Source organism: Carassius auratus, chromosome 13, assembly GCF_003368295.1.
Source record: "Carassius auratus strain Wakin chromosome 13, ASM336829v1, whole genome shotgun sequence".
NCBI classification, from domain to species: Eukaryota; Metazoa; Chordata; class Actinopteri; order Cypriniformes; family Cyprinidae; genus Carassius; species Carassius auratus.
The window spans coordinates 1,960,274-1,974,223 of NC_039255.1; the positions used below are offsets into that span (position 1 = coordinate 1,960,274).

At 35.3% G+C, this 13,950-nt stretch overlaps 1 protein-coding gene across 1 annotated transcript in view; it reads right to left on the minus strand.

The window, feature by feature from the left end:
- The window catches only part of LOC113112313 (adhesion G protein-coupled receptor A3-like), a 78,952-nt gene extending 74,886 nt beyond the window's left edge, over positions 1-4,066 (minus strand). The window contains exon 1 of the mRNA XM_026277760.1: positions 3,225-4,066. Within this exon, the coding sequence (XP_026133545.1) occupies positions 3,225-3,433 (209 nt within the window). The 5' untranslated portion in view covers positions 3,434-4,066. The remainder of the gene's footprint in view (positions 1-3,224) is intronic.
- Between the last annotated feature and the right edge of the window lie 9,884 nt (positions 4,067-13,950).

Genomic DNA, 13,950 nt, shown 5'->3' on the forward strand with positions numbered 1-13,950 from the left:
TAATATAATTGTAGTTAAAATTAGGGTTTGAGATTTGCCTTACAAAAAAAAATCAAGTAATAAGTGAATAAAACATTATTTGGAAAATAAATCTAATTTTTGTTGGATATTTCAAATGTAATAGTGTTGTTACTGGAATAGTAGATATTTTATTGGAAACTGCAGTAAAGTAAATTAATGTTTTTAATGTTCACAAAAATGCATGCAGAGTAAATTTGTATTTTTTATTTTTATTTTTTTATGAAAGGATTCTACTTTTTATTTATTAATTTTTTCAATGAAAACATTCCTTTTCCGGGTTTGATGCAGACTGAACTGTGCATTAGTGTGGACGCTAATATAGTTACAATTTTTTTTGCATGAACGACCCTATAAAGATGTATACATTTGAAATCAATTTAGAAATATAGAAAAACCTACAACCCTAAAGACGAAATAAAAGAGACGTTCCCTGGTAAACATTCCAAATCGATTCATATAAAAGGTTTAATTATTCGAATGAACTAAATTAATTTATGAACAAATAAGTGAAGGCGTTCGCGAGCGCTCCTGGACATTTATTTATCCTCAACTCAGAAAAACAAAAGTCAGGCGAGGGAAGTCAGCGCTGAATAACGAATGTCACGCTTCCCAGAGCAGGAAAAAGACTTCCCGACAAACCAGAAATAAAACAAGCCACGGATCCGAGTAATCAGTAGATGAGTTTATCGTGTTTGCCTTTTTCAAGACAAGTACAAGCTTAAAAATATATATATTGCTGATGTATTTTATGACACTGAACACATATCTACACACAGAAACTTAAAGGTCTTCTCAGCACCCGATAGAAACATATTACTATTAGAGCAGAATGTAAGTCTTAATGTACTACTGTTAATACATTAGAAAAACTTTTAAGGACTAATCACATGTTTGTTCTTCCATTTTTAAACTGTAAACCTCTATTGTGCAGCACTTTGTTCGCCAAATAAAAGAAAGGGATTTTTTTTAATTAAAGGATAAATTAAATTAATGTTTTATGCATTGATTACCAGAAATATTCAAATACACAACACAGAAAAAAAATTATATATATATTTAATACAATTAATTAGACATGCTTTTTGATTATTACATTTTTATCAAACCATTCAAATGGAATGCATAAATTGAAACAGAAAACACAGAATTTGGTAAAAAAAAAAAAAAAAGCGTTTCATAGGGCCCTAATCTTTTTTTTTTTTTTTTTTACTTTTAATAAAAAATTGATATAATATTAGAAAATTTTTCATAAATTTTCATAAAAAGTTTGCTGTTTTAAATTAATTAGACATGCTTTTTGGTTGCTAAAATGTAATTTAACAATTAAAAAAAAAAAGAGTACAAATATTAAAATGGAAAGAATTGTAAAAAAAATAATAATAATTGGAATTTGAGGTAAAAAAAAAAAAAAATTAATAGGGCCCAGTTAAAAAAAAAAAAAGGAAGAACAAAAGACAACAACAGCCATTGACTTTAGGACAATACCATCAGAAATGTTAAAATACAACTCCTACAAAAAAATGCATCATCCCTGCTACACTCTATTCTGCGTAGAATTAAAGACAATGATGAAACTCTGAATTAACAATAATGAAGGTCTGGGAATAATGCAGTGATCAAAACTGAACAGAAGAAAGCACACCTTCATTAGTCTTTCACAACTCATCCAGGTCTGCCACAAAACTCACAGTAAAGTGCATTTGAGAACAAAGCTGCAAGCTTCTGAAGAAACTCTCCAAGAGCACAGAAAACTTCCCTCCAGCAACATGTTTCATTATTTACAGACACACTTCATTCCTTATTACAGCACGCAGCTTCCCAATCAGTAAAACCATTAGAGTTCATTAAAACAAGACTCACATGTGTTAAAGTAATGCTGCAAACACAGGTACACCAGAGGAAAACAGTTTGCACAATTAAAAATGCATTAGGAGTTATTACAGACGGAGAACTAGATTCCCCATAAATCATAATCCCTCTCCTCGTTCTCATGATGAGCTCAGAAACAGATCCTGCATTGGTTCTGCCAAGAAACTTCTTCTTATCAAGATCACGTCAATAAAAGTACTTTATTGCCATCGATGGCTTCATGAAGAACTTTTAACATCCATGGACATGCTTTAGTTTTTGTTTTTTTGTCATGCTTTAGTTTTTAGTTTTTTGTCATTTTCTTGTCAAAAATCCAGAAATGCAAAAAAATAAGTAAAAAAAAAATAAAAAATAAAAATAATAATAATAATAATATTATATTTTATATATATATATATATATATATATATATATATATATATATATATATATATATATATATATATAATCATCATATTATTCTGATTTCTGAAGATCATGTGACACTGAAGACTGGAGGAATGATGCTGAAAATACAGCGGAGCATCACAGAAATAAATTACACTTTAACACAGATTCACACAGAAAACAGATGATTTACATTAGAATAATATTTCACAATTTTTACTGTATTTTTGTTCAAATAAATGCAGCCTTGATGAGCAGAAGAGACTTTACCAAAAACGTTACAATGTTACTGTTTCCAAACCATTGCACAGTATTATATTTATCCTTCAGTGGAAACAAGCTGATATAAGTGTTTTTCTAACATCTGACCTAATTTATGATCTTATTTACCAAGACTGCTCTATTCCAGTAATGTAGTTTCTTGCATGACTTATTCTTTGGAATGAATCACTTCAGTACGGTTAAAAGCTTTTGCTTAATGAATAAATGTAAATGTATAAATGTGAATCATCTCTGATTTGTGCTCTGAGACATATTTATTATTGATAATTAAAATAACATGACAGTGCAAAAAACAAAGCATCAATGCATGATTGCACAATACAAATTGCTTCTGACAATAAAATATCTTCAACCAGATCTTGCTGACAGCAATAGAGGACAGTGCTCACACTTTATTTTATGTGTTACATAAAGACATATAGTGTATACTTCTAAAAAATAAAAATAAAAATGATAAAGAAAATGAGAAATGATAATAAAATAATAAAAACTATTTTCCATAATAATAAGTCACAACAAGATAGTATACTAAAATTAACTTTTAATGAGTTTAATGATTTCAATTACTTATTCTAGTAAGATTTGAATGATTTTAACAATGTGAATCATTTCTGTGCCTTAAAATGTTAACAATACACATGAACACAGTAACATGAGTTACTCACAGTGACACCGTCGTGTTGGGTACAGAGCCGGGCGGCATGGTTTCCGTCAGGTCCGCATCATCACACACAACCTTCACGCGCACGCTGCGCCTATTAAACTCCTTTGATCTCTCCGAGGCGCAGCGACAGCTGTCAATCATCAGCTCGGGACAGTCTCTGCCGCTCCACGCGCACGCGAGCGCCGCGCACAGCACGAGCAGCACTTTCATCGCGATCTGTGTATACTGTCAGGTCACTTCCAGCCAGTCTGGGATCAAATGATCGATCATCTCAGGGTAGATCGAACACAGACGACTGGCGCTCGCTAATGATCAGTGAAGCACCTGGAAGATCTCCATGCGTCGTGCGTAAAAACAAAAGCGATTCAAAGCCTGTTCCGCATTATACGCCGGTTTACATCCTCACTGCAAGCGCTCCTCTTTACCCTTACTATCCAGAAAGTGAAGAAAACTTCTGCCTCGGTGCGCGTCTCCGCGTTCCGGCGCGCACTTGAGCCTGAAAACAGAAGTTCGCGTGAGTTCTGAAGTGCGCACTGCTTCAACAGGTTGCTGTTGCTGGATGAAGTAACTTCTATTGATCCTGTCACACGCGCTCCCCTCCTCTACTACGCTGAAGGCATGTCTTATGAATATTAATGACGCACCATAGGACGCTAGTCGGCTGGCCAATACTGAGCACTCTCTGGTGAATGGCTGAATCATGAATAATTAATAGGAAGGACGGTCAAAAAAAATAAATAAATTTCTAAGCAACGTCAGCACGCCGTTATTAATATTCATAAGCCATTCCTTCGCCATAGTAGGATTTAAAACTCTTCTTCCCTGCGAATAAACTTTTCATTGGTTCAGAATTCCACTTTATATGATTATTTATCCTAAAGAGGCGTGGCCATGTGGAGCTCCACACTGTATTATAAAGTTATTTTTAACACTTCCTCCAGTGAAAAAGTGCATCTGATGTTGTCTCTCACATCAAAATCCAGACACATGTTTGTTTAGATCTGTTTAAACGCTGCTTGATCTGTGCAGATTTCTCTCCTGATTCAGACCAGAACACTTTTTCACTGGAGGAAGTGTTATTCTGGATTATAGACTCTATGTGTTTGAGTTAAAATCATCTTAATGCTGGATGTGTTTCAGGTTTTGTCTTCTCCAGATGTTCACTGATGGACTGGAGTGCTGTGGATGATTGGGATGTTTTTATCAGACTCTCATTCTGACGGCACCCATTCACTGCAGAGCATACATTGATGAGACACTGATGCTCATTTCTCCAAATCTGATGAAGAAACAAACTCATCTTAATCTTGGATGACCTGAGTGTTTAAGGGTGTTGAATGTGTATATATATACATGAAGCATGATGCTTCTGCTCTTATAGAGTCGGCTCTCATTATTTACACTGAAGGAGACAGAGAGAGCGAGCGGCCGGTTCCTGACCGGCTGACCAGCCCCCAGTGTTTCCCATAATTCACTTCACGACAGCCAAACATGAGGCGGCTCTTTTCCCCTCAACCACTGACAATTTCTCATTATCTCTCCCTTTTTCTTCTTCTGGATCTCTGGGGAAAGGCGAGAAATAAAAAACACGGTTGGGTTTTGCGTTCCTTTCACGTTGCTGTCTGGAGATGTTGTTTAGACAGATGTAGCTTCACCTCGGCGCTGGAACGTGAGCCGGGAGAATCTTCCCTCGTGAGACCGAGCCGTCTGACATCATCATCTGAAATGATGAATCTCTAAATGGAGAAATAAATAGCAGGCACGCAGATGCAGTCCGTCTCTTCTGTAATGAGAAGCAGAAAACCTCAGCAGTCTCTTGATACTGGGTAAATATTTTCTCAGTGGTAAAGAAAGAGCGTTCAAGCCTCCCTAATCACCAGAGCGATAAATAAACGGATGGAGAGTCGGTGTCTCAGATCTGAGAAGCTGAAGCAGAAACTGTGAACTCATGAAAACAATTCAACAAGATCATGAACTCTTACCTGCATCCAGGGTCAAATTTAACACTCCTCAAGAAGAAAATTTGACTAAAAATCGGTTTATGTTCAACTCGACCTGTAACAAGTCAAACAGTACATTTACTAATTTGTACAATGATATGTGCACTGTATATATATGCACATATGGATTAATATATATATATATATATACACACACATTATTCCTTTACATGATACATATATTACGTATTAAAATAATAAAACATTCTATTAAATCATAATACATACATATTATCATAGAGGTTGATTGATTGATCGATCAAGCCGATTAATCGGCACCGATATTTTAGTTATTAACACTGTACAAATAGCCTATGGTGTTTTGGCAAATTTTTATAGTTTCTACAAGTTTTTTTTTTTCATTACAAATACCATAATTTATTATTACTTACTATTTATTTAAAAAAAAAAACAACAACAAAAAAAAACATATAACTGTGGTAATGAGGACCATCGTCAAACATTGTTAATAATATTGTTTATATTTTTACTCCATTCAAAAAGTGTGATTAACTTTCATGAGTCAGATTTATTTATTTTTTATTTATTTCCAGCGCTATTTTAGTTTTTTTTCATTATCAGTTTTAAAAACTATTATTTGACTCGGTTATCGGATATCGGCAGTGGTTGACCTCTAAACACACAAAAATTATGTTAAAAGAATAAAATATATTATTAAATAACAGCTATTGAGGTTTTAAATACATAATACAGTATATTAAATAAGTAATTAAATATATATAAACGTGTATGTGTGTGCATGAGAGAGATAATATACAAATATATCTAAATAAAATAATACATTTTTCAACAATGCATAATGATCTATTTAATAAACTGTATATTAAATAATTAAATATATATGAATGTGTATTAGAAACTACATTATTATTATATTAATAAAACACACATACATACTTTATATACCAAAACACATATGTCTCTCGTAAAAAATCTGGAATCTGGAAAATTGTGAAAATCTGGAATCTGAGGGAACAAAAAAATCTAAATATTGAGGAAATCATCTTTAAAGTTGTTCAAATGAGGTTCTTAGAAATGCATATGACTAATCAAAAATTACGTTTTGATATATTTACGGCAGGAGATTTACAAAATATCTTCATGGAACATGATCTTCACTTAATATCCTAATGATTTTTGGCTATTAGAGTTTTATGACTGATTTTGTGCTCAAGGGACACATATTATATCAGTGATAGATTTTCTTAGGAAAAGAACCAGATTTCAGTTATTCAACCAAATTATTATTATGAACTCCAATCTCATTTGCACAAAACTGCCACATCGCGATTAGTTAAAATACAAGTTCCCAAACGTATTTGTCAGCCGAACTCATCTGAGCTCAAATTTCTTTAAGTCTCCGGCCTTAGATATTATGTTACTATTTCAATAATTTAATAATAACTAATTTGCATGTTGATAGTTCTCTAATAAAAAATTATAGTCACATGACTTTTAGGTAAACAAATAACATATTAACAGAACATATTTTTTTATAATTTATTAGTGTTTTATTTTATGTTCACATTTATATATATATATATAAATATGTTAGCTGAAGTTAGTTAAATTGACTCGTGGGCAAACAAATAAAATATTTATTAAATTAAATTTGTGTCAATAAATGTTGCTTTTTAACTTAACACTTTAAGCAGTTCATCACATTAATTCTAAACAATATAAAATTAAGATAATTGGAGTATGTTTTACTAAATAATATTTCAGTATTTCTAAAATCAAAATTGTATGTCAAATCAAAATCACTTTTACTGAGAGTGTATATTCCACTAATAAAACACGCTAATAATTTATTTTATTTTCACCACTGGATCTATTTTTTTGATCATTCAAAACTGAGACAAACAGCTAAATAGGAACAAAAACATGAACTGTTGTCTTGTGCTTTTGCATGTAAATACACACTAATAATTTTCATCTTTTTCTCACTGGATTGTTTTATCATTGCAAACTGTACAGATATGTTTTGTAGCTCTGTGGGTTGATGGTGTGTGTTTTCTCTGGTGTATCATGAGTGTTCGCTCCGTGCTGCTTTCCCACACACAGCTGGAGTCTGTCACTGGATCAGGAAGAGTCTCTCTGAACCCTCCAGCACCACAGTAAAGACCGAACACAGCCGGCCACACACACTCACTCACTCACTCACACACACACACACACGCACGCACTCACACACACACACACACACACACATACACAGACACACACACGCACAAGCATATACACACACACAAACACAAACACACACACACACACACACACACACACACACAGACTGACACATGCACACACACACACAGACTGACACACATACACACAGACTGACACGCGCACACACACACACACACACACACACACACACACACTCACACACACACATACACACAGACTGACACGCACACACACACACACAGACTGACACACACGTACACACACACACAGACTGACACACACGTACACACACACAGACAAACACACACACACACACATACATACACACACACACACACAGACACACACACACACAGACTGACACACGTACACACACACACACACACACAGGCACACACACACAGACTGACACACACGTACACACACACACACACACACACACACAGGCTCTAGAGGAGAGTGTAATAAATGGTGTATGAGAGACTGAATCAAAGGAAGTGAGGGTGTGGTAGAAATATACACACACACACACACACAGTATGTAGTCTAATCCTCAATATAATTTTTTCAGCTGATACTAGTCTTTTACTAATTGTTTCTGTTTGTATGATTCTTATTTGTGAGTCACTCTGGATAAAATTCTAAATGAACAGATGTAAATTAGACAAAATACACTTGTTATTCTCACATTTAAATAAAACCGCTTATTTCTGCATTGCTAAATACAGTGGATAAACCCTCATTTGTGTAAACTGAGCACAATCTTTCTGAATACCAAAATAACATCTTCATCTGCCAAAAACACAGCTCACAGTATCCCACAATGCAATGCAGTCGACTCAAGCTTGTCTGTCCATTCTGTGTCCAGCTATCTCTTAATCACACAGAGGACTCGGAGGCATGATGGTGTTAAACTGGAGACAGACGAAGGGAAAGAGTTCATTTAGATTGAGATGATTCTGATCGACTGATTCATACATTATTTATTCATTTGGCAGATGTCCTGAAGAATGCCTGAATGACCAAGAAAAATAATCAAGAGTTTGAGTTTTGATTAAGTGATTCAATTCTAAATCTGTCATGTGAATTTATATCCGTCTAGTCTGACTTAAGTGACTTTAAGAAAAAATGTGCATAAGATATCTCTAGATACACTTTTTCCAAGTAATCCGTAAAGTAATGCATCAGTGATTGAGTGCAGAGGCGTCGTGTGAACATGTTACTGTAGACTAAAGGTCAACATGCATGTACTCTTCTCGCCTGCACAAAAACAGATTCAGTATTAGTCAAAATTGAGTCCAAACTGAGTCATGGTGGGTCTTTACAGACATCCTGTACATGGACTGAGATCCAGCTGTGTCAACATCACACACACACACACAGAGAGAGAGAGAGAGAGAGAGAAAGAGACACACACACACACACACACACACAGAGAGAGAGAGAGAGAGAGAGAGAGAGAGAGAGAGACACACACACGAGAGAGAGAGAGAGCAGTGTTGGACAGTAACGGAGTAGCTTTACTTCATTACTGTACTTAAGTACATTTTTCAAGTATCTGTACTTTACTGGAGTAGTTTTATTTTGAGTAACTTTTACTTTTACTTCACTACATTCCAAAGCATAAAATCGTACGTTTAACTTCACTACATTTCATAAAACATATCGTTACTCCCTATAATATATCACATGCTCCGACACGCAGAAGCGGTGTCTCTGATTCATCATGAACGAACTGAGTCTTTTCAAAATAAACTTTAATCGGATCGCGAATCGTACGAAACGACTCGTTTACGAATTAGAATGATCCTATTGCAGCTCTTGTTATTAGAGTTATTAGAGAAATAGAGTTATTTTTTACATTCTTTGGTCGAAGTTTTCAGATCGGCACTTCGGAGCCTGTTCGCGACTCGGTTGATTCAGATCGGCACTTCGGAGCCTATTCGCGACTCGGTTGATTCAGATCGGCACTTCGGAGCCTATTCGCGACTCGGTTGATTCAGATCGGCACTTCGGCGCCTGTTCGCGACTCGGTTGATTCAGATCGGCACTTCGGAGCCTGTTCGCGACTCGGTTGATTCAGATCGGCACTTCGGAGCCTATTCGCGACTCGGTTGATTCAGATCGGCACTTCGGCGCCTGTTCGCGACTCGGTTGATTCAGATCGGCACTTCGGAGCCTGTTCGCGACTCGGTTGATTCAGATCGGCACTTCGGAGCCTGTTCGCGACTCGGTTGATTCAGATCGGGACTTCGGAGCCTGTTTGAGATTTTTTTTAAATTCAGATCTGGACATCGAAGCAGGAAGTGTTTGTCAAACAGTAGCTTTACTTCATTACTGTACTTAAGTACATTTTTCAAGTATTGTACTTTACTGGAGTATTTTGAGTAACTTTTACTATTACTTCACTACATTCCAAAGCAGAAGATCATACTTTTAACTTCACTACATTTCATAAAACATATCGTTACTACCTATAATATCTCCGACACGAAGAAGCGGTGTCTGATTCATCATGAACGAACTCTTTTCTAAATATACTTTTAAATCGGATCGCGAATCGCACCAAAAGATTAATTCACGAATTAGAATGATCCGATTGCAGCTGTTCTGGAGTCGACCACTCACTGATTCAAATGAACCGTTTAGTGCGAGTCTCCAGAAGTAAGAACCGGGAGATCTTGTGAGCGCGCGTGCGTGTGATGTTGCTAAAAGTAAGTTATTAATGTCGAAATTTAGGATTAATTATTGTAACTGAAAATCATATTTAGGTCAAAATTGTCAGTTGTTTGGGAGCTAAATCCGCTGTAAAGAGTGATCGGTGTGCTCGAGTGCAGACGATGCAGACACATCTATCAGCTGCTCTGGGTTTTAGGTTAAAAAATAAAATCAAATAACCTTAAACTAACACAGATTAAATAAAATAACTCATGCATCCAAATTCCCCGCTGCCGTAATATTAACAGTTTTATTAAAATGCTACCATGACATCTGTTTTTATATTGTTTATCAACAGTAAGGTTATATTGTTTGGATTAATTAGACGAGTAACGTTAGACAGACATCAATGTTTATTCATAACCGTACTGAAAATAAGTAAATATTGAAGCTGATGCTAAATGTCTAGCTAACAAGCTTGCTGGTGCTATCTTGAGGTAATTTTTATAAATAATGTCCAAATATTTTTATTCAACAATCTATATATATATATATATATATATATAGAGAGAGAGAGAGAGAGAGAGAGAGAGAGAGAGAGAGAGAGAGAGAGAGAGATTACATATAGGGACAAAAGAAAGGATGTGATGTTCAGTACATGGTAACTACAGTAATTATCAAAGAGGGAATTATTTAGAATTATTACTGAAATACAACCTTTTTTGTTTCAAACAGTTCATTGAACAATAATAAATGAAGTACCTGAAGCTGACAATGAAGTCAATGTATAATAATTAGCAAAGATTATTAATTTAGCGCTGTAAACGGGCGTGTGAGGGGCGGAGACGCGCAGCGGAACGTCAGACTCGCGTGAGGACCAAACACAGCACAATGGTAGGAAACTTCACTCCTCTTATTATTTCTCTTTTACTATAGCGATTTATTTTTAGATACGTGATCTGAGTCTTTCATAGCGTTGTAGAGTTATTAGAGTTATTAGAGAAATAGAGTAATTTTTTACATTCTTTGGTCGAAGTTTTCAGATCGGCACTTCGGCGCCTGTTCGCGACTCGGTTGATTCAGATCGGCACTTCGGAGCATGTTCGCGACTCGGTTGATTCAGATCGGGACTTCGGAGCATGTTCGCGACTCGGTTGATTCAGATCGGGACTTCGGAGCATGTTCGCGACTCGGTTGATTCAGATCGGGACTTCGGAGCATGTTTGAGATTTTTTTTAAATCCAGATCTGGACATCGAAGCAGGAAGTGTTTGTCAAACTGTAGCTTTACTTCATTACTGTACTTAAGTAAATTTTTCAAGTATTGTACTTTACTGGAGTATTTTGAGTAACTTTTACTATTACTTCACTACATTCCAAAGCATAAGATCATACTTTTAACTTCACTACATTTCATAAAACATATCGTTACTAGCTACCTATAATATCTCCAACACGCAGAAGCGGTGTCTGATTCATCATGAACGAACTCTTTTCAAAATATACTTTTAAATCGGATCGCGAATCTCACCAAACGATTCGTTTACGAATTAGAATGATCCGATTGCAGCTGTTCTGGAGTCGACCACTCACTGATTCAAATGAACCGTTTAGTGCGAGTCTCCAGAAGTAAGAACCTGGAGATCTTGTGAGCGCGCGTGCGTGTGATGTTGCTAAAAGTAAGTTATTAATGTCGAAATTTAGGATTAATTATTGTAACTGAAAATCATATTTAGGTCAAAATTGTCAGTTGTTTGGTAAATCCGCTGTAAAGAGTGATCTATTTAAGCCCACTGAAATGCTCGAGTGCAAACGATGCAGACACATCTATCAGCTGCTCTGGGTTTTAGGTTAAAAAATAAAATCAAATAACCTTAAACTAACACAGATTAAATAAAATAACTCATGCATCCAAATTCCCCGCTGCCGTAATATTAACAGTTTTATTAAAATGCTACCATGACATCTGTTTTTATATTGTTTATCAACAGTAAAGTTATATTGTTTGGATTAATTAGACGAGTAACGTTAGACAGACATCAATGTTTATTCATAACCGTACTGAAAATAAGTAAATATTGAAGCTGATGCTAAATGTCTAGCTAACAAGCTTGCTGGTGCTAATTTGAGGTAATTTTTTATAAATAATGTCCAAATATTTTTATTCAACAATCTATATATATATATATATATATATATATATAGAGAGAGAGAGAGAGAGAGAGAGAGAGAGAGAGAGAGAGAGATAGAGAGAGAGAGAGAGAGAGATTACATATAGGGACAAAAGAAAGGATGTGATGTTCAGTACATGGTAACTACAGTAATTATCAAAGAGGGAATTATTTAGAATTATTACTGAAATACAACCTTTTTTGTTTCAAACAGTTCATTGAACAATAATAAATGAAGTACCTGAAGCTGACAATGAAGTCAATGTATAATAATTAGCAAAGATTATTAATTTAGCGCTGTAAACGCGCGTGTGAGGGGCGGAGACGCGCCGCGGAGCGTCAGACTCGCGTGAGGACCAAACACAGCACAATGGTAGGAAACTTCACTCCTCTTATTATTTCTCTTTTACTATAGCGATTTATTTTTAGATAAGTGATCTTAGTCTTTCATAGCGTTGTAGAGTTATTAGAGTTATTAGAGAAAAAGAGTAATTTTTTACATTCTTTGGTCGAAGTTTTCAGATCGGGACTTCGGAGCCTGTTCGCGACTCGGTTGATTCAGATCGGGACTTCGGAGCATGTTCGCGACTCGGTTGATTCAGATCGGGACTTCGGAGCATGTTCGCGACTCGGTTGATTCAGATCGGGACTTCGGAGCATGTTTGAGATTTTTTTAAATCCAGATCTGGACATCGAAGCAGGAAGTGTTTGTCAAACTGTAGCTTTACTTCATTACTGTACTTAAGTAAATTTTTCAAGTATTGTACTTTACTGGAGTATTTTGAGTAACTTTTACTATTACTTCACTACATTCCAAAGCATAAGATTCCTACTTTTAACTTCACTACATTTCATAAAACATATCGTTACTACCTATAATATCTCCGACACGCAGAAGCGGTGTCTGATTAATCATGAACGAACTCTTTTCAAAATATACTTTTAAATCGGATCGCGAATCGCACCAAACAATTCATTTACGAATTAGAATTATCCGATTGCAGCTGTTCTGGAGTCGACCACTCACTGATTCAAATGAACCGTTTAGTGCGAGTCTCCAGAAGTAAGAACCGGCAGATCTTGTGAGCGCGCGTGCGTGTGATGTTGCTAAAAGTAAGTTATTAATGTCGAAATTTAGGATTAATTATTGCAACTGAAAATCATATTTACGTCAAAATTGTCAGTTGTTTGGGAACTAAATCCGCTGTAAAGAGTGATCTATTTAAGCCCACTGAAATGCTCGAGTGCAGACGATGCAGACACATCAATCAGCTGCTCTGGGTTTTAGGTTAAAAAATAAAATCAAATAACCTTAAACTAACACAGATTAAATAAAATAACTCATGCATCCAAATTCCCCGCTGCCATAATATTAACAGTTTTATTAAAATGCTACCATGACATCTGTTTTTATATTGTTTATCAACAGTAAGGTTATATTGTTTGGATTAATTAGACGAGTAACGTTAGACAGACATCAATGTTTATTCATAACCGTACTGAAAATAAGTAAATATTGAAGCTGATGCTAAATGTCTAGCCAACAAGCTTGCTGGTGCTAATTTGAGGTAATTTTTTATAAATAATGTCGAAATATTTTTATTCAACAATCTATATATATATATATATATATATATATATAGAGAGAGAGAGAGAGAGAGAGAGAGAGAGAGAGAGAGAGAGATTAC